General features: G+C 31.8%; 1 protein-coding gene and 1 non-coding gene across 2 annotated transcripts; both read right to left on the bottom strand.

Annotated features, from left to right (window-relative positions):
• Positions 1–7,683: 7,683 nt before the first annotated feature.
• On the bottom strand, positions 7,684–7,756 carry TRNAK-CUU (transfer RNA lysine (anticodon CUU)). The gene has a single exon. It is a non-coding gene; the product is annotated as a tRNA-Lys (tRNA).
• A 1,177-nt stretch (positions 7,757–8,933) lies between these two features.
• Positions 8,934–12,625, bottom strand: LOC107828110 (methylsterol monooxygenase 1-1). The gene is made up of 5 exons (XM_016655367.2): positions 12,010–12,625; positions 10,143–10,468; positions 9,846–9,993; positions 9,502–9,534; positions 8,934–9,209 (listed from the first exon to the last, which is right to left on the bottom strand). The coding sequence occupies exons 1-5, from the start codon at positions 12,337–12,339 to the stop codon at positions 9,141–9,143; spliced, it is 906 nt and encodes a 301-aa protein (XP_016510853.1). The 5' UTR covers positions 12,340–12,625; the 3' UTR covers positions 8,934–9,140.
• Between the last annotated feature and the right edge of the window lie 9,509 nt (positions 12,626–22,134).

The following is a 22,134-nucleotide window of genomic DNA, read 5'->3' as shown; positions in this document are numbered from 1 at the left end:
GTGGACTGGAGATGTTGAGCAATCGTAACCTTTTGGAAGGTGAGAAGATCAGCACACTTGACTTCTGTGAGCAATGCGTTCTAGGGAAGCAAAAGAAGGTCAGCTTCAACACTGGCAAACACAAGACAAGAGGAGTGCTAGACTACATCCATTCAGATTTATGGGGTCCCTCTAAACTTCCATCGAAGGGCAAAAGGAGGTATCTTCTCACTTTTATTGATAATTTCTCACGAAAGGTTTGGGTGCATTTTTTGAAGGCAAAAAGTGATGCTTTTGAAGCATTTAAAGAGTCTAAGATTTTGGTTGAAAATCAAATGGAGCGGAAAATCAAGTATCTTTGCATAGACAATGGCTTGAAGTTTTGCAATGAAGAGTTTAATGAATTCTGCAAGGTTCATGGGATCTCAAGATATAGGACTGTCAGGCATACCCCACAACAGAATGGAGTTGCCGAGAGAATGAACAAAACTCTTCTTGAAAAGGCTCGTTGTATGCTCCTACAAGCCAAAATGTCCAAAGTATTTTGGGCTGAAGCAGTTCACACTGCTGCTCATATTGTCAATCGATCTCCAGCATCAGCAATTGACTTTAAGACTCCGAATGAGGTATGGTCAGGTGAACCCTCTAACTATTCATACTTACGAGTATTTGGGTGTCCAGCTTATTATCACGTTAATGAAGGAAAGCTTGAACCAAGGGCTAAGAAGGCCATATTCGTAGGGTATGTGGATGGAGTAAAAGGGTACAAACTTTGGTGTTTGTCTTTACTCAAATTTATAGTTAGTAGAGATGTCACCTTTGATGAATCCTCTATACTTGATCCCCGTAAAGTTTCCGTGGAGTTTTCAGGAAACAAGAACGACGAGCAGGTGGAGCTTCCGGTGGAGCTTGCCAAGGAAAAGGATCAAGAGACTCAGGTTAAAGATGAGTCAGAAGATGTAGACCTTGAAGAACTTGCTGTCAATGAACCATACACAATTGCAAAGGGGAGGGAGAAGAGGCAAACACGAGAACCGGAACGCCTTATAAATCAAGCAAATGATTGCATATGCGTTCGTAGCTGCACAAAAATAGATTATTAAAGCAACTTCTTGCAAGGATGCTGTACAATGGCGGTTAGCCATGACTGAAGAGATGGAGTCTCTTCACAAGAATCAGACATGGGTCTTAGTGAAAAGACAAAAGGGGAAGAGGACAGTTGGATGCAAGTGGGTCTACCGAAAGAAAGAGGGAATTCCTGAAGTGGAAGATGCTAGGTTCAAGGCGAGATTGGTTGCAAAAGGATTCAGTCAGAAGGAGGGAATTGACTACAATGAGATTTTCTCTCCAGTCGTGAAGCATAGCTCAATTCGCGTGCTACTAGCATTGGTTGCCCAATTTGACTTGGAGCTTCAACAGCTTGATGTCAAAACTACTTTCTTACACGGTGATCTAGAAGAGACAATCTATATGGATCAGCCTGAAGGTTTCCTAGCTGAGGGAAAAGAAGATCACGTATGCCAACTAAAGAAGTCTTTGTATGGTTTGAAGCAATCCCCTAGACAGTGGTACAAGAGGTTTGATGCATTCATGACTACACATGATTTCTCAAGGAGTGCATTTGATAGCTGTGTGTATCACAAGAAGATGTCTGGTAACTCAATGATTTATTTACTGTTGTATGTTGATGATATGCTTATTGCTGCTAACAACATTACAGAGATAAATGCTTTGAAGAAACTGTTGAGTAAGGAATTTGACATGAAGGATTTAGGAGCTGCAAAGAAAATCCTTGGTATGGAGATTTTAAGAGAAGACAGTGTTGTACATCTTTCTCAGAAGAGGTATATTGAAAGGGTTCTCAAGAGATTCAATATGCATACGTGCAAGCCTGTAAGTACACCATTAGCTCCTCATTTTAAACTTTCAGAGTTACAAATGCCTCAGTCCGAGGATGAGGTAGAGCATATGTCAAAGATTCCTTATGCCAGTGCAGTTGGTAGCATTATGTATGCTATGGTATGCACACGTCCAGATATTGCTCAATCTGTAAGTGTGGTAAGTAGATACATGTCCATCCCAGGAAAGAGGCATTGGGAAGCTGTCAAGTGGATATTGAGATATCTCAAAGGAGCTTCTGGTGTTGGTCTGACCTTTTGAAAAAGTGGTGGAGGTATTTCAATTCTCGGTTATGTAGATTCTGACTATGCAGGAGATCTTGACAGAAGAAGGTCCACAACTGGATACATCTTTACCCTCGTTGGCAGTGCCGTTAGTTGGAAGTCGACTCTGCAGTCGATTGTCGCTTTGTCTACGACAGAAGCAGAATATATGGCAGCAGCGAAGGCGGTGAAGGAAAGGTTTAGTAGCGGAATTGAGTTTGGTTCAGCTGGAATCAACTCTTAGATGTGATAGTCAGAGTGCTATTCATCTAATGAAAAATCAGAGATTTCATGAGCGCACTAAACACATTGATGTCAGATTTCATTTTATTCGAGATGTTGTTGAAGAGGGAACTATCAAAGTCGTGAAGGTTATCACAGATGATAATGTTGCAGATATGTTGACCAAGATAGTCCCACTCGCTAAGTTTCCACACTGCAAGGACTTGGCGGGGGTGTGCATCAACTGATGCAACTCCGAAGAGAACAGTTGTTAGGTGGAGGTGGTATGTTCAACAATGATTTGATTCTTCTTGTTTCTTACAGCGGGGTTGCCCAGTAAGCTTAGAAGTTTTGGCCATAGCTGTTCACACGCACGCTCGAAACGCAAACCAAGGTGGAGATTGAAGGTGTTGGTTTATGTTTAGTCAACAATGGCATGCCAATTGGAAGAGTTGATGGAAAGAGTTGGTGTGGATGCTAGGAGGAAGCTTCCTCCTTTGATGTCACTCATGACATCAAGAGGAGGTAGTTTGATGTCACCAATGACATCAAGAGGAGGTCTTTACCTCTATAAATAGATGCACTCCTTCATTTGTAGAAATCATCCCAAAAATAATACAACACATTGTAGTGAGTAGAGAGTTAAGAGAGAAATTCTCTTAAGTGTAATTGGGAACTCTCCCCTTCCTTTTTAATATTAAAAAGGCAACTGTTCTATGATGGATGTAAGATTATTTTGATCCGAACCACGTTAAATCTTGTGTTCTTTCTTTTACGTTTCCGCTAACAAATACAACATATAAAAAAGACATATGCAAATTATTATTTGAAATAAGTTATCAAAAATAAAAAGAACTTCAATATAATATACTTATCCAGTATAAAATACTGGACGCTAAGCCGTTGGAGATCAGACTTCCAATATAATATGCTGAAACCAAATTTTGAATTACATGACAATAATTCCCAGCAAACTATACTAAAGTAGAAACCAACAAACTAATTAAAAAACAACATAGTATACAATGACTTCTAGGGTAATATACTAGAATCAAATTTTGAAGTATGAAGTCTAGCACATTATTCTGGATTTCAAGTTCTGAGAAGAAATCCAGCAATCTATAGTGCAGTAGAAGTAACAAACTACTTAAAATTCACCCTAATATCAGCGACTACAAAACAGTTGAACAACTTATGAAAACAAGTTACGCAATGATTACAGCATAAAACTAAGAACAGAGTGACACAATTATTAGAAATAAGTCTAACAACTGAACAGGAAAAAAAATAAAAAAAATCGTCGATGTTAAATGCCACGAAAATTTAAACGCTCACATTAACGAAATTAAAATAAATAAAGCAACAATTAGAATGAAATTCATCAACAGTACTGTAAAAACCACATTTACCCATATGAAACTAGACGAAAATTTGATCTATAAATGTCGCAAAAGTCCGTACAGTACAAAATGCAAACCAAAATTTGACCTACAGAAGTCGCAAAAATTCGTACAGTGTTCTCAAGAGAAAAACTAGGAAGAAAGTGAAAAAGCAATGTAAAAAAAACTAACTAAAAAGGACGTTTAAAAGAAGAAGGGCAAAAATGTCAATTATCTATATATTTTAAGTTAAAATGGCTAGAAATCAATGACATCAGCAGTGATGGCTAATTTTGAATAGCCATTCGAAAAAATGGCTACTCCATGCTATTTTGGCTTTAATTAGTAATTGGAGTCTATTCCCGCAACAAACAGAGGTTTAAGTTCGTTGGAATTTTCAATGCACAAAAATAAACCTTTCGAATTATTTCGTGAAATATCAATATATGCGACCTAAAAATTTCATCAAAAATAGATGTTCATAGGAGATTTTCTTGAACAGTACGAGCCTTATTTATTTATAATGCGAGAGTTTTCAAGTATTGATCCCATGGAAAACTAGCATTTAATGCAACTGCTTGGTACTATGGGACCACGAGAACAACATATGTGTTTATATATACTAGTCTTAGAGTACGCGCGTTGTGCGTGTATTTCATATTAATAAATTCAAATTTTAGAAAAATTGCATTGATGTTATTCACAAAAGTTCTGAATGATAAAAAAATTTAAAAAACCAAATTCCTAAGAAAAATCTAGAACATTAATCACATTTATCCAACTCAATAAAAGAATGTCTCTGCTCTACAAATACCTTTTTATTTAGACTTTCATTAGGGATAGATTTAGGTTCCCACATCATCTTTTCTAGGTATATTTAACTATTATCATGATAAAGAGACTATACATGCTAATAAATATTGTTCTTCTCTTTAGCTCAATAATAATGGCTAATATCAGTTAGCCACATATTTCCAATTTGATACTTATTTGTGATTACATGCAATATCTATCCGCTAGATAGATTTATCGACCCCATGAGAAGCTCTCAAACTCTATGACAACACTTTTGAAAATAATTTATTAACATTCTTAAAATGAATACCTTAAAATAGCTAACTATTTCAACATTATCAACCTTAGATTTTTATAATTTTAGCAATCTAAAAGTGTTCGAACCAATGCTTTATTTATGTCCTAGTTGATCTGATTCAACATTAGAAGTACATTGACTTTTTTTTCAATAGCCAAATACTTTTACTTTAAGTTTTCGTCTCTCGGTATTTTAAAGTGGAAAACTTCTAATGTCACATGGATTATTGTTGTTTCGGGTGAAATAATAATTCCTAAAATTATGAATTCTCCAGAAAATTAACTTAGTGTATTTATAAAAGTAATCTTACTATGTTAATATTCCTAAATATTATAAGTTCCTATATAGTTCAACTAGAAAAGATTTAATAGTCAGAATTTTAGTTAATTTTAACGTTCTAAATACTCTGAAAGTGCTAATGAAATGATGATTTTTTCCAATCTTAAATTTATTTTTAATGATGAAAAGGTCGATCAATTTTACATTAAATTTTTATGCTTTTATAATAGTCTAAATTGATTGAAGAAAAAAAAAACTAAAAGAAAAATGAAACATTATTTTCCTATAAATTTAGTAGTTTTTTATTTTAGTTTCACATTATTTATCACATAATTAAAATAAATTAATGTAGTGTATTGCAAATACTAAGTGAAGTAAAATTATACTTCAAGAAAAAAGAAATTATCCATTAATGTTAAAAAATTATTTTGTTCATCGTGAGACAATTGGAGTCATTAGGATATCACTTGATTGCCAAAACTACTTCAAAGGAATGTCTATAACTTTTGTCTCCAAACGACTGACTTTTTAAATATTTATTTAAGGAAAAATTTTTAATCGATTTAAAGTAATAAATATCTAATTTAAATAAGAAAAAATTTAATAACCAAATTTCAAGGAATTTCTAGGTTCGAAATATTAGGAAAATAATTAAATGACTATTTTATCTAGTGTGAACTTTATTTTTAAAGGGTAAAAAAGGCGAACGACATTTCGCTAAGGGTCTTCGTACTTTTAATATAGTATATAAATATAGATAAATATATAGAGAAACCATCATCAAAATTTGTAAAAATTGCACGGGGCGCCCTATTTTGTGGGCCCCATTTAACATATACCCATTTTTTAAAAAACTTTTAACTTGTACCCACTTTTTAAAGAATTTCGTCACCTTTCTCCTTCTCCTTCTCCTCCTCAAAGTTATATCTGCCCTCAACCTCTTTCTGAAGTCCGTGACTAAAGGTCCTTGATTGAATGGTGGCAGTAGATGCGTTGAAGCGTCAGCTAACTAAAACTATAGAAGAAGCAGCTAACTGAGACCAACAGGTTTGAATAAATAAATCAACTTATCATAAATCTGTATAAGTGCGTTGAAAACTTTTCGTTGTAGAAAAAATGCACAAATTTTTTATTTGTTTATGCTGAGACTAACTGGTTTGAATCACAACGAAAACCCCTTTGTTTGTGCCATCTTTTAACATCATCTGTTTTGATAGATGGTTTAGTTTAAGCCTCTAGGAAGCATGAAAACCATAAGCCAGTTAGAAAACAAAAACCTCAGCTCTAGAGCTGAAGTTCATTAGTTACAAACAAAAACTTCAGCTCTAGAGCTGAAGTTCGCCAGTTACAAAACAAAAACTTCAGCAAAACTTCAGTTCTAGAGCTGAAGTTTGCCAGTTACAGAACAAAAACTTCAGCTCTAGAGCTGAAATTCGTCAGTTAAAAAAACAATACTTCAGTCTCGTCTACTAGAATGCTGAAGTATTGCGTGATTGCCTTTGCTACTTCAGCCCCGTATGCTAAAGTTACGCCAAAAAGTGGGTACGCTTGCAATTTTTTTTGCAAAGCGGGCACAAATTAAAACGTGAAAAGTGGATATAGATGCAAATTACACTCAAAATTTGGGTTATTGGGCTGAAAGTATAACTTTCAATGTTCATGGAGTTTATGAAGACCCACTCATGTCGTAGATTTAAAACCGTTATTGGACAATAATAGTGATGGGAGATTTTAATACATTCGAGAGGAACTTAAGTCTTCAAGTCTCCCCAAAAAGCAGTTAAATCCTTCAAGAGCCTTATCAAAAACATTAATGCTCGTTATGAAAGTTTCAATAGTGATTTCATTTATGGAGATAACGCTACTCCATAAAGTTTATCCAAGCCATGTAGGATTGTCCGCACAATATGCTTGTAATTCCTTGTACCCTTTATTCTTTATCCAAATAATAATTTTCATGCAACTTAGATCCAAATTTACCTGTTACATGTCAATAAAACAAAAATTTACATTATCAAATTATTTTGATTATAGATACATATTGTCCATAATAAGGAAGATTAATAACATGAAAATGGAGATAAGTAACCTGCTACAACATATGAAATATATAACTTTTTCTTCTTTTATTATACATAAGGGAGGAAATCGAGAAATAGAGAAGAGGATAACAAGGTGAGAAATTAAATCATCGCCAATAAAATGAGCGTTTAGATAGCTAACAAACTAAACTACTGTATTTAAAATACCAAAGGGAAAAAGCATGGCACAGTCCTTGTAGTAGCTAGAGTGGATGGAAGGGAGAAAGAAAGCCTTATAGATAGACATAAACAACCGATACGGATAAATTTTTGCCCAAATTAAAGTTGCGGAGGCTTATTTAATAACTAATTGGTGTCTTTAAAAACTAATTCTTTTTTCCTTCAATCACATCGCTTGACATTTTAACCAAAAAGAAAAAAAACTCTATCCTCTGGCTGTATAAAGTGAAAACAGATCTGCTAGTTGATCAACTTGTCGAAAGGTATGTAATTAGCGAGAGCAGTTGATACATAACAAAAACATCAAACGCCCACCGTGGGGCTCGAACCCACGACCACAAGGTTAAGAGCCTTGCGCTCTACCAACTGAGCTAGACGGGCTCATTGTTAGCTGTAATTCTCCCAAAATTATCAAAATAGATTGATAAATCGAGGGAGAAATTTAAAAATAGCCAGCTTCACAAGTGGTCATTCAAAAATAGTCACAGTTCCAAAAGTAATCGAAATTTAGCCATTTTTTATGTAAAGATAAATCTGAACGAAAACACTGTTCAAAATCCGAAAAATACTCCAGCATAATATACTGGAGTTTGAAGCATCGGTGCTCCAGTCTCCAGTATATTATATTGGAGCCAGTAAAGTATACCGGTTCAACATAATATGCTGGAAGTTCATACACAGGTGCACCGAACTCCAGTATATTATGTTGACCGGTCTCTGTTGCAGCAAAGTAGTGGCTATTTTTCAATGACTTGGCAAACGCTGTCTATTTTTGAATGATTAGTCCGAAAACTAGCTAGACCGTGCTATTTTGAAGAATCGTCTTGAAGTATATTTGGCATTTCAGTCTTTAAATTTCAACCTTTAAGAGATAGAGAGGTTTTTCTCTTATTTCTTTTTTCATTTAAAAAACAAAAACAAAAACAAATGGTGTATATTTCAATCTTTCACGTCTGTTCTCTTGATTAACCAGCATAGTACTAGTGTAGGGCATTTTACTAGTGAAATGTAAAAATGGTTCAAGATTTGAATAAATTATAGTCAATTAGTGCAACGTTAAGTATACTTGCATTGTATAAAATCAAAAGGAAAATGTAAAGTAGTATACAGGGGCGGATGAACGCTTCCTCAAGCGGTGTCATACGACACCACTTTGTCGGAAAATTTTACTAATTATATATATTAATACTGTACGGAAACGGATAAGTAAGAAAAAATGACACCACTTGACATAAATTATGCCTTGGTGTGTTGGTTTTGTGCTTGATTTTGTTCTAAGAGGTCAAAGATTCAAATCTCAACTAGCACATTTTTCTTTTGTAAATATTTGAGAGAGCCTTTGTAGTTAAAAATTATGATTAAGTAGAATTGAATTCAAAATCTTTTTTAACTTAAGACTCAACAAAACCAATAAACTAAGGTTATTTCTTGTCATAAAAGTATGATAATCAAAGTAGCATTCCAGTTCTTCTATAAATTTCGACACCACTTACAAAAATTCTTGCATACGCCCCTGGTAGTATAGCTTAATATCGTTGCAAAAGATAGTCATATACTCATATAGAACTAGCCATAGAACTACAACTGTTACTTAATTAAGCTTACATGAAAAACACATACTATTCAAGCACTTATAACCAGTGCCCGATAGAGGAGCACAATCACACTTAATCCAACATATTACTAAAACAAACTTGTCTTCAAAAGAGAGAGAGAAATGGATTACACATGAAAAGGGCAGAGTTTCAAAAAGTTATTTCATCATTTATTCAGATTTGAAGGGAGTTGTAGATCCATTAACATTGTCTTCCATGCTTCTCAATTTCTCTCTTCTCTGTCATATTCACAAAAAAACACAAGTTAGAGTACAAAACATGCTTTCTTCTACTATTTAATTTCTACCTTACGAAAATAGGAAGAAAAATAAAAGCTAATGAGGGGGGAGGACACAAACAACCATTCTTAGGGCCGATATTCAGGGATTAACGGTATACTTATTTTGTCTTGAAAGTTGAATTAAAAATTTTAATTTCAGAACAATTTAGGATATTTGTATCCCGAAAAATTAATATTTAGGACACATTAGTTAATTCCTAAATAACAGCCAGCTATATTTTTGTTGATACCTTTTCGAAGACTTCCTTCTGGTACCGGTACCCCTGGAAAATGGAAGTTGTAGGAGAGGGTAAAACATTAATTAAAATCAAAGTAAAGTCTATAATAAATAATATATAAATTCTAAACCGTCAAAAACAAAAACCTCAATATTTTTTTCTTTTGTTTTTTGAGATAAGCTACAGAAGGAAAAAAGAAAAGGAAATTGTTTTACATGTCAATATTGTTAAACAGCTTACCAACATGTGGTCTTTTATCAATATATAGTTTTAACTCTTTTTTTAAAATGTTTTTTAGGAAATCATTTTGTCTACTGAAATTTCTCTTGTGTATATAAAGTTAATAGTGGACTCACCTTGTCGGTTCCATAGATGTAATCACAGTAAGTGAAGACTGAAGCAAAGTTGCTGTGACAACTTTCCCCAACAAAATGGTGATAGTCATGATATATTGCTCCCCCATAAAATGGTATATATTTTGAAGGACTCCATGGAAATTCATAGCTGCATAATATATTAAAAACAAAAAAAAGTTGATAGGAAGTACTAAAAAAAAGGCTCAACTGCTCGTGACGTTAAGATTTGAATTGTGATCTCTTGGCCGCTAAACTAATGCTTTTTGAAATGGAAATTAATAAAATTATCATATGTACCCGCTATGAGTTTCAATGGCTTCAATTTGCCTCAAGACAAACCAAAGCCAAAAGGTAAACATGTGACAAGGGACCATAAGTGGGCCAAGGAAAGAAGCCAAGCCCAAGATAATAATCTCAGCCCAATGAGCATAAGGTGCTGCAAAACCAATTGGGGCCACATATTCATGATGTATTCTGTGTATTTTGTCATAACCCCATTTATAGTGATGGAGCATTCTGTGAAGCCAATAGTTTGCATAGTCTTCAACTAAGAAATAAACCAGTAATTGCCACAACACTTCTGATGCAGATGGCAGGGGCAAACTTGTCCTTATTCCAACCCACTGCACAAAAACTCAAGTAAGACTACAAAAATCAATAATGAGAAAAATATTCTATCTTTCTTGGCCTTTTCTTCCAAGAACATCAAATTTTGGGCTGCATTTAAGCTTATTTAATTTACCAAGATGTCTGGTTTACAAAAAAAAAAAGAAAAAAGGGAAGTGGGAGAGGGAGGAAAAAACAACAGTAAAAAATTCAGCGTAATTTCACAAGTAAAGTTTGGGGAGAGCAGTGTATACGCAATCTTATCCTTACCTTGTGAAGGTAGAAATACTATTTCCGAAAGACCTTCGGCTCAGGAGAATCATGACAACAACATTTGTTGAAAAGAAAACAGTAATATATAAATCAAGGGATGGAAACAGTACCAAAACAGCAGGATAACAAGACAACTGAAGCAAAAGAAATAACTGGTAATAATATAAGTCTAATTAAGTATAAGAAACAACAACATCAACCACCAAGTAAAATTCCACTATTGGGGTATGGGGAGGATAGTGTGTATGCAGACCTTACCCCTACCCCGAAGGAGTAGAGAGGTTGCATCCGAAAGACCCTCGGCTCAAGAAAATAAAAAGAAAAAAGGAAGACAATATTAGTATCATCACATAAATCATAGAAAAAATAGAAATAACATTAAATTCAGAAGAAAGATGCAAAGCAAAAGCAAACAAATGTCTAAGTATAAGAAAGTACGAGAATATTATAAATCCACAGGTAAGAAGATGGAGGAGAAAACAAATGTCAAAATCTCAACACAATCGTTTTAGAGTTGATTAAACGTTTGTTAATCCCTTGACTTAAACTGTAATCAAGAAATCGAAACTTTCAGTATAAATTAGTGAAAACTCGTCAATTCAACGAAGTACACGTCATTGTCTGTAAGCTATTTTTGATACCTTAATCTGGATATTATATATCTCCAAGCTAGTGCTTCAAATTAATACTTTCAAAATATATACATGTATAAATGAAATTAAGGAAATGCTTCAGAATTTTCTATGGGTAAATTTAGACCTAACCCATACATGCAAGGTAATATTGGCAGTTTTCCACATGTAATAAAATGTAAGAATTTCACATCATTTGCATCAAAAAGGAGAATCCAACTTTTTAAATTAAAAAAAAAAAAACTTTTACGATGATTAGGAGAGGGAAAATTGAGAGAGGCATCCTATAATTCAACAGAATTTACATACAGAAACATAAATTAATTTGCGTGTTAATTTCCTTAACTAAACTTAATCTTAATTCTTAATTCTTAATACATATGAGCCCCTCCTCCTCACCTTTTGCCTTAACAACTTTAAAATACTCAGAAATTGTATGAAACAAAAGTATTTATTCATGCAACATCACATAATGGTGATCTCACATGCAAACAATTTAACTGATATATATCGATAGTCTAATTTTTTTTTCACACTAACATGATATTTTAACTTAATATATAACAAGTTATTTTATTGTTACCGATAATGTACGAAAATTTACACAGTCAATGTACAGAAAAAGAAATTATATAAGGTGCGCGAACACACACCTGAATAATAGGGTAAGAGAAGAACTGTAGTGGACTGACAGCAAATACAAAAGTGGTAAGGACTTTTCTGTAGCATTCCATCATTTCAGATAAAGAAAATCTGATCTTGGGTTGAATCTTGTAAATTTCCAACTTCTTGGACCTTAGTAGCTCAATAATCACCATAGGTAAAGGGACCAATGTGTAAAAAATGATCAAGAAAATGGTGTTGTGACAATAAAGATACAAATCTGATTTATCAGCTGTGTATTTGAACCATAATGTCTCTGCAAATGTCAAGTTCCTCCCCAGAGACATCTCTGCCTCTTGAATGCTTTCAAATGGCAACATTTTGGAAATGTATTTCAACAATATTGGCTCATATGCTTAATTCTTTTTTTTTTTTTTTTTGAAAATTTTGTTTTCTCTCTCTATATATTTGATATATACAGAGAGAGAGAGAGGGGGGAGAAGGTGAAAAGAAAAGTTAGCAGATAGGAGTAACAAGATTTATATGGAAAAAGGGAGGAGATGATGAAGATGGTACTATAGGAGAAAGGAAAGTGGAGGACTTCAAAAATTTATAGGAAAGTAGTGGTGAAGAGAATTCTTTGGACTATCATTAGGTGTACTATAAACGTGGATTGGCCATGACCCCTTTTTGCTTAGTATCCATACTTTGTTTTCACTTTTTCTTGTTTGTATTTTATTAGTCCATTATTAGATGTTGTAAATATTAATTATATGGATTTTATGGGGATAAATAATTGCATGAATTGTTATGTAGAGATATTCTAATACGAGAATATTTATTTGGGAATAGTTACTTTTATTTGCATAATGTGAGTATATTTTCTTATCTTATATTTTATTTCGTATAAAATAATTCATAGATTTTAGTATAAGTTATATAAATTAAGTAATAGTAATATAAAATTTGATTTGTGAATAAGTTATATAGGGATTATAATGTGAGAATTATAATATGAGATTACAAAATGGCGTGATTATTTTGTGCACATATATACTTTTATTGATAGATATATATATTTGGTTTATTAGACTAAAAGGGAGATATACCAACTATAACATAATACATGTATTTCGTTTTACACAAAATTTGGATAAACCTTTTCATTTTAATCTTAACTTTCTTAAAGAACTTTGAAGAAGAGCAGCAACAATAACAAACCCAATGTAGTCTCATAAGTGGGTTTGGGGAGGACAGAGTGTACGCAGACCTTATCCCTACCTTTAAAGGCAGAGAGACTGTTTTGGGCAGACCCTCAGCTCAGGGAGAAAAAAGAGAAAAGGACAATAACATGCAAACCAATCTAACAACCAAAATCAATATACAAAACTAACACTAAGTAATGCAAACAGAAAACTGAAAAAAGTCAACAATAAGAAATAACATCAATCTAGAGATAAAAAGAAGAACCCGAAGGACACTAAGAGATGCATCAAAGCTATTATGATAAACAAGGACAACACTCGGCTACCTAACCCTCTACCTTCATTCTCAACTTCCACACCTTATCTATTGTCATGTCCTCGGTCAGCTGGAGCAACGTCGTATCCTGCCTAATCACCTCACCCCAATACTTCTTCGGTCTGCCTCTACCTCTCCATTGGTCCTCCAACGCCGGCCTCTCACGCCTCTTCACGGGAGCATTAGTGCTCTCCTCTTAACATGCCTGAACCATCTAAGTCTCGCCTCCCGTATCTTATCCTCCACGGGGGCCACACCAACCTTGTCCGAGATAACTTCATTTCTAATTCTATCCAACCTGGTATGCCCGCACATCCATCTTAACATCTTCATTTCAGACACCTTCATCTTCTGTACATGGGAGTTCTTGATTGTCCAACACTCTACCCCATATAGCACAGTCGGTCTGATCACCGCTCTATAGAACTTATCTTTAAGTCTTGACGGCACATTCTCATCACACAGAACACCATAAGCAAGCCTCCATTTCATCCATCCACCCCAATATGATGTATGACATCCTCGTTAATCTCCCCATTCTCTTGTATAACAGATCCAAGGTACTTGAAATTTTCTCTCCTAGGAATGACTGTGAATCAATCCGCACGTCTTTGTCCACAACCTGAGTCGCGCTACTGAACTTGCACTCCAAATATTCTGTTTTGGTCCTGCTCAACTTGAAACATTTAAACTCCGAGGTTTTCCTCCAAACCTCTAACCTTGCCTCCAAACATCTAACCTCTCGTTAACACCACCTCGCGACTCATCAATCAGAAATGGGCTAAGGGTTGACCCCTGATGCAACCCCATCACAACCGGAAAGTGTTCAGAGTCTCCTCCCATTGTCCTTATCGGAATCTTAGCTCCATCGTACATGTCTTGATTAGCCCTAATGTATGCAATAGGAACTTCGCTAAACTTCAAACATCTCCATAACACCTTTCTCCGCATTTTATCGTATGCCTTCTCTAAGTCGATGAACACCATATGTAAATCTCGCTTCCTTTCCCTACACTGCTCCATCAACATCCTAACTATGTGAATAACTTATGTAGTCGAATTGGTTCACTAAAATAGATACAATTTAAATAATATAAAATATATATATATATATATATATATATATATATATATATATATATATATATATATATATATATATATATATATAGTATTGCACGTTAATAATGACATATAATGGTTTAAACATTTAAATCATCTAAATGTCAAAAAAAATATTATTACATTAGCATAATACATGATTCAAAAATAAAAGGATATCATTAGAACTTACACAAATGATCAATTTAGTCATGTTAGTTAGATAATTATGTATTATAGTTTAAAAGTATTTGATGTGATGATGTCTTACCGAACACTTTTTTGTAAATGATGTTTTTTTTTGTATATGTTAATTTCTTTCTAATACTTTGGTTGCTCTGCCGTAACGAAAACTCTTGTTGTCGGTATTGATATTCCTTTTGAAAGTGTAACATATAGTTGTTCGTGTAAGAAAACATATTGCAATAAATATAGTCTAATATTTAGGATGTTTGTCCTTGTGCTTTATTTATTATAATTGCAAAATATAAACATACCTAAAATTATTTTCACACAAATTTAGAAGGATATTCTTTAATTTCGGAGGACGAAAGTTGAATTCAGGGATAGAAATATACTTAAAAGTACATTGACCAGTATCATAATTTTTCTATGTACGTGCTATTACATAAGCTATTCGGTGGATCTAAGTTTTTGAGTAGCATGACGGACATATTTTTTTCCAAAATCAATATATATGCAATGGAAGATCAATTTTAACTTAGTATATTATATATATGATGACACTCACATATGTAAGAATTAATAAACTTGACAACAAACCTGTGTGGTAGAAGGTCATTTGGTATTAAAGTATTTAAGTATTTTTTTTGTAGTAATTGTTGGTATCATCTTCTGCTGAGTCAAAAACTGAAAAATATTTTATTTTTACTATACAATTTCGCAATTAACCTTTTATTTAGTTGATCAATATATTCATTTATGCTAGCTAAGATAGCTTTTTAATTTCTATCATGCAATTTCCACAAATTGCGTTTTAATATAATGATAGAAATATTTCCCTTATAAATGCACTATTATTTCGAAATCATCTTTTTTATTAGATGCTCCCCTTCATTTCCGACACGAAGCAAGAAGTCACCAAATACTCGATCTGATCTTACTTTATATTTCTTGTCAGTTGAATTTTTTTCATTTGAAGCTATAAGTATAATTTTGGCAAGCTAGTTTTTACAGTCTCTGCTTTCATCTATTTTGAAACTAAACGGTTCGTTGATATTCATATCTCCAGAAACCCCGGACAATTATTTTGTTCATTTGACACTTAGTCTCTCATCCAATATTATCAAGAGTAAAAGGATAGATCTGACGTTTCACTTTTAGATCTTTATGTTTGCAGAATCATTAGTGATATTGACTCTTGCCAACCATTTTTCTTTCTCTTTCTCACACATTTATATTCTTAAATATTTTCTTAGTTGTTGATATTACATGAAAAACCAATTAAAAATATATTATTTGAGTATGAAAACGTTCAAATATAATATAAAAATATAATACAGAGATATATTTTTTTCTCAAGTTCAATGCTTTATGCATTTCATTTAATAGCACTTTTATTTTTTCTTGGTATTGGATGTTATGGAGTGGTAGTGTACTGTTAATGTGGAGGATTCTTAGAAATTAATTTAATATTTACATACTTTAAATAAGAATTTAATAGACAAAATTTTATTAATTTTAAAATCTTAAATATTAAAAAAATAACATAAAAGGTCTTGCAGCCCAAAAAAAGGTTATTTTATTATATCATTTGCTTATGAGTTCTTCTATTTAATATTTAGGACTATTTTTCTCTATCAATATTGTATTCGTGCTTTTATAATAAAATAGACTCTCCTTTTTCTAAATAAATTTGGACAATATAATACTTTTTCAAATTAAATTAGTAATAGGATATTACAATACATTTTCAAATTAAATTAGTAATAGGAATTTTTAACGCGGAAGTAATATTACTAATAGGATTTCCTAACATGTAGAATTATATCCTAAAACTAATAGGATTACAAGGCTAATATCTAGAATTTCAGTTATGTCCTTTTATTGTGAGTTATTATGCTTAATGTTATAAGGTTATTTTTGTAAACCGATATTGTATTCATGCTTTTATAATATACATATATATAATTTCAGAGATTGCTTATAGTGAAATAAACAATTCAATCAAATTCTAATAATATTATGATCTTTTTTTCTTACTGTACTTGGATTCCTTTGCTTTTACTATTTGAACTGTGACTCATTGGGTAGCTAATTTATTTTTAAAAATGTTTACTGTTTGTCTTCAATTTTGCCGGAAAAAAGCATGAGGTCGTTTCGAGTATTTGTGAGCAAAACACTTTCCTTTTTGTTATTCTTCTCTTTATTTTATTCTTCTTCGTTAAACAATTGTTTCTACATTACAAAACACAGGTTCTTATACCCAACTTTACGTCGTGATGTTTTAGGTTTAGGTAAGTTTATTATATTTGCGTTTATCTATTTCTACATGCTATGATATTTCATGTGCTTTATGTGTATATCTGTATCACATGTTTCTGAGTTTGACTGCAGTGCCGGCTCACGAAGAAATTCAAAAATAACCAAATTTATAGGTAGTCATTTAAAAATAGTCACAGTTTCAAAAGTAATCGAAATTTAGTCATTTTTCAATTTAAATGAAAATACTGTTCAAAATCTAAAAAAATACTCCAGTATAATATATTGGAGTTTCAGTATAATATATATTGGAGTTCCAGTATATATACCGGTCCATCATAATATACCAGAGATTGAAGCACCAGTGCTCCGGTGCTCCAATCTCCGGTATATTATACTAGAACTTTCTGCGTGTTGGAGTTCCAGCATAATATGCTGGAAGTTCATACACAGGTGCACCGATCTCCAGTATATTATGCTGGAACTTTCCGTGTTGTAGCAAAATAGTGGCTATTTTTCAATGACTTTGCAAACGCCGACCATTTTTGAATGATCAGCCTAAAAATTAGCTAGCCCGTGCTATTTTTACGCCGACTCAAGGCCAAGCAAATGAAACAATGGCTTTAGGCCCCAGATTTTTGGGCCCCATGGTTTAAAATTAATGTTAATTCTATGGCAATTTCCTTTAAGAAATTTTAAATATCTATAGTAAAAGATTATAAGATATTCATAAAATAGAAAAAAAAATTGCCACTGTGATTGATGGTGACTAATACTTAATAATATTACTATTATTTTTCCTCATAATAAAATTTGTAGTTTATATTCTGTTTTTTTCTCAAATTACTAAGCTACCTACTCTCTAAAGGGGGGGGGTGAAAAACATGGAATAAATTTTTTTTAAAAAATTATTATTCTCAATCCTCAAGCATTACAACAAAAAATTGAAATAATAGAATTTTATTAAGATATCAAATTATAGGCTTCTAGGTTCATGTTCTATTATTCTAACTTTCTATTTTTGAGCTTTAGATTTACAATTTATATTTGTTTAAATCTTTTTACCTCATAGTAGCATAACTTTTTATTATTTGTGAGAATGCATATATATCAACTATAAAGCATTAATCAAACTACTCTATGAATTTCTTTTTAAAGTTTGATGCATTCTAATAAAGTTTGGCTTGAGCCTCCAATGTTCTTGAGTCGCTCTTTTGACATGCGTCTAATTTTAACGAGTAGTGAGGTATATACGATGCAAAATGTTTTTAAGCCTACTTTTCAACAAGTAATTAAAGATAGGGTAAATTTCACATAGTATACCGGGAGTAATGATTTATTGCATTGAAGTATCTAACAGCTAGTAACTAAATCTTGTATAATTTGAATACAACTAAAATGGATATAACAAAAAGTTGAAACTCATATATTTTATGTAAAAAGTAATATTCAATACGAAAATATATACAAAATACTGTATTAAAAAAATCCAACTCACGTGTTATCAACTTTTTACCATTACACAATGACTCATGACTTTAATTACCATCCCAACAAATCAGACGGTAAGACTGAAAAAAAAACAATTTATCTTTTATCTCAACAAATTAGGTAATGTTGATTAAAACGTTTGCACCAAGTCAAGTAACTCGTGAGAAACTTACTTGGACTTTATTGGTTAAAAAAATGAACTGGAAGCAGACTAGATCAGTTGTTCCTATTGACAAAAATGATGCAATTTAAATATAAACCTCGACACAATACAAAATTGAACGGTCTATTGAAACTAATTACATTCACTAATCAAAAAGTAAGTACTTATTAATTTTGGAACAACTAAAAATTATAAACTTTTGAACTCGTTTCTGTTTTTATAATAAGAACTTTCTAATTTGTTTGTCATGCTTTGATTTTTAGTAGTTAACTAGGTAGTAAGCCTGGGCCCTGGAAACAAATGAAAACAAGTCGAAAATCATATTATTAAGAAAAAGATATACAAATACTACTCCGTAGCTTTCACTTTATTCTACATTTTGGGGCAAACTAATAAGTGGGCGTCTGGACGTAAGAATTGTAAAATTTCGAAAAAAGCAAAAATAAAATTCAAATAAAAATAGTATTTGAAAATTAAAGTTGTGTTTGGGTATGAATACAATTTTGGGTTGTGTAAATTTTTGTGGTGATCTGAATAAAAATTTTAAAAATAACTTTTTAGAATTTTTTAAAATTCTAAAATTTATTTTCAAGTAAAAATTAAAAATATTATAACCAAACACTAATTTCGAAAGAAAAAAAAAATTCATAGCCAGACGGACTCTAATTATTGCCAACCTAACCATTCACTGTAGTCTCCACTGATTTGTTCTCGTTATCAATTTAAAGGAAAAAGAAAGATATATAATTGCATCAATTTAGTTGATGCAATTATTTCCCAACGAGCTAGGATTTGAAGTTTTTTGCTTTAAAATTTTTAATTTATTAAATTTTAAATTAATAATTTATAAGTCTTCAATTATTTTCTTAATATACATATAAAATTTGAATGAAAATTATTAAGTTTGAACCTGTCAGAATTAAGGAAGAGGAATCATTCGAGGAAATGAGTTTCTTTTCTTGATTTTTTCTTCCTTTGGTTGAGAGACCTACACGTAGTATTTTCTTGAAACTTTAACATTTAATACATGTACTTCATTTATAGTTTTAAAATATTAACGTAGATATCCCTACTTTCAAGTTTTATTATTTCTGTAGTTTCAAATATGTACACCTCAAGTCTCAACTTTAAAGGTTTACGTAGCAAAATTCCCTTCGGTCCTACTTGCTATTTTTGCCAATTTTTTTCTCTCCTTTCAAATTAGTATTAGTACCCGCGCGATATGCGGATAATATTATAATCCTCTTAAATTCTATAAATTAAAAAGAATAAATTATATAAATAACTATTGACATAAACTTAAATATTATAACCTCATATGTAGTCAGTGACACTGACAAATAAAAATATAATATGATTCAAAAATAAATACTCCTTCTCTTTCAATTTACATAAAATATTTCTCTTATTAGTTTGTTCCAGAAGAATGTCACATTTATGTATTTGGAAATAATTCAACTTTAAATTTTTTATTTTATCCATTTTAAATATTATGAGAAGTTTTTACACTCATACAAATATCATGGCCCCCATAAAACTATTAGGATCATAAATTTCAAAAAAAATCTTTTTCGTTCTTAAATTCCGTATCAAGTCAAATTATCTCATCTATATTGAAATTGAGTGAGTCATGCTATATAGAGTAATAACAAATAAAAATACATTTAGTAATATCTTAATTTAAATTCTAAAAATATATTATATCATTATCTCAACATAATAAATTCTCGCATCAACATCAACTTCGACCAACCTAAAATTATACAATGACAAATTAATATATACATACATGATAATTTATTAACAACCAATATATTATAACTTTTGGGAGTTACCAACTTATAAAGCAGTTGGATCGTAATTTGCTCAATAATTTTGCTAGTTAACTAAATTTTAACCACACAATTAAAGTCACTTTATTTTTAACAATTTAAATGATACATTTGGGATATAGTTAAGATTAATATATTATAATTAAATAAATATTAACCTACTTCAAAATATTTTTCTTCTACGATGCACATGTACTAAAAGAAGATGAGTTCTTACGTGTAATTCTTAAGAGGTCGTTTGGTAGCCGGTTAGAGAGGAGTTATCCATGTATTTAAACTAGGATAACTTTATACATTGTTTGGTTAAAAGAAGGAGATAAAATAATCTCCAAATAGAAGCTAGCATAAGTTATACAATGTTTGGTTGCTTTTTCCTCTTTTCTACATAAAATGTAGCATTGCTAATACAATGTTTGGTTCATGTTTTTCTTTTCCGCATAACTAATACATGTATAAGTTATGAGGGAATCTATGTATTATTTATGCAGGGTAGAAGGTGGAATAACTTATACATGTATTAGTAATACTTGTATTAAAATACAAAATGACAAGAATACCCTTTATTCAAACTTGTATTTTTTTGTTTAAAAAATATATTAAACTATACTAACAATTAAAAATAAATTAAGCTAATAATAAATAACACTCACATTACATTTCTATTACTAATCCCCGCATAACTAATCCATGCATAACTAATACCTTGCACAACTTATCCTTGTACAACTAATACATGCATAACTAATACATACATAACTAATACATACATAACTAATACCTGCATAACTAATACCTGCATAACTTCTAACCGGCAGCCAAACGACCCCTAATTAAATGAATCTTACCTTATGATTTTTGTAATTCATTTTACTTTGTGTAAATAGTTTTCTAAGTAGTGCAATTATATTCATCTATGTGTTTACCCTATCCAAATCTATTTCATTTTATTTGACACACACACACACACACACACACACACACACACACACACACACACACACATATATATCGACCCCATCGGTTGCTCGATCAATTAGCTCATACAATTTGAGAGAACATAAATATCAACAACGGGCTAAAAAGTTATTGTCCATACCTGAGCCATTAGAGAAGAATCTATCCTCCCTTATCTATTTAGCATAACAACTGCTAGCACTAATAAAAAAAAAAGAAATGTATGTATTGCTTCCAAACAATTGAGATATAAAATAAATTATAAAGAATTGGATAACTAATTTTACCGTAAGGCAACACAATTGACATTTGTTCAGCCGATGTCTGAGTCGATTCATAGTTTAAAATATTATCCCCACAGAAATATATGCCATCAATTCCTTTATTCTTGTGTAATTTTATGATTGATCAACTCCCTTCCAACATTATTGGAGTTGCTTTAAACATTAGTAGAATCGAACTATATTTATGTGACCATTCTCTTTCTGAAATCATTTTAAAAGTATTCGACTCCAAACCACATACATCACACGTCTTGAATCTCAAAACTGAAAATGTTAATTGAGCAAGAGATATAGATTTATTTTTAAATTAATTAAAAGTATCAATTTATCCACACTATCTTTATAAGTCCTCCCCCCTATATTATTTCCTCTACTATGAAATTTTAT

Source organism: Nicotiana tabacum, chromosome 7 (genome assembly GCF_000715075.1).
Source record: "Nicotiana tabacum cultivar K326 chromosome 7, ASM71507v2, whole genome shotgun sequence".
Lineage (NCBI taxonomy): Eukaryota > Viridiplantae > Streptophyta > Magnoliopsida > Solanales > Solanaceae > Nicotiana > Nicotiana tabacum.
This window is presented reverse-complemented; position numbering and strand designations above follow the sequence as displayed.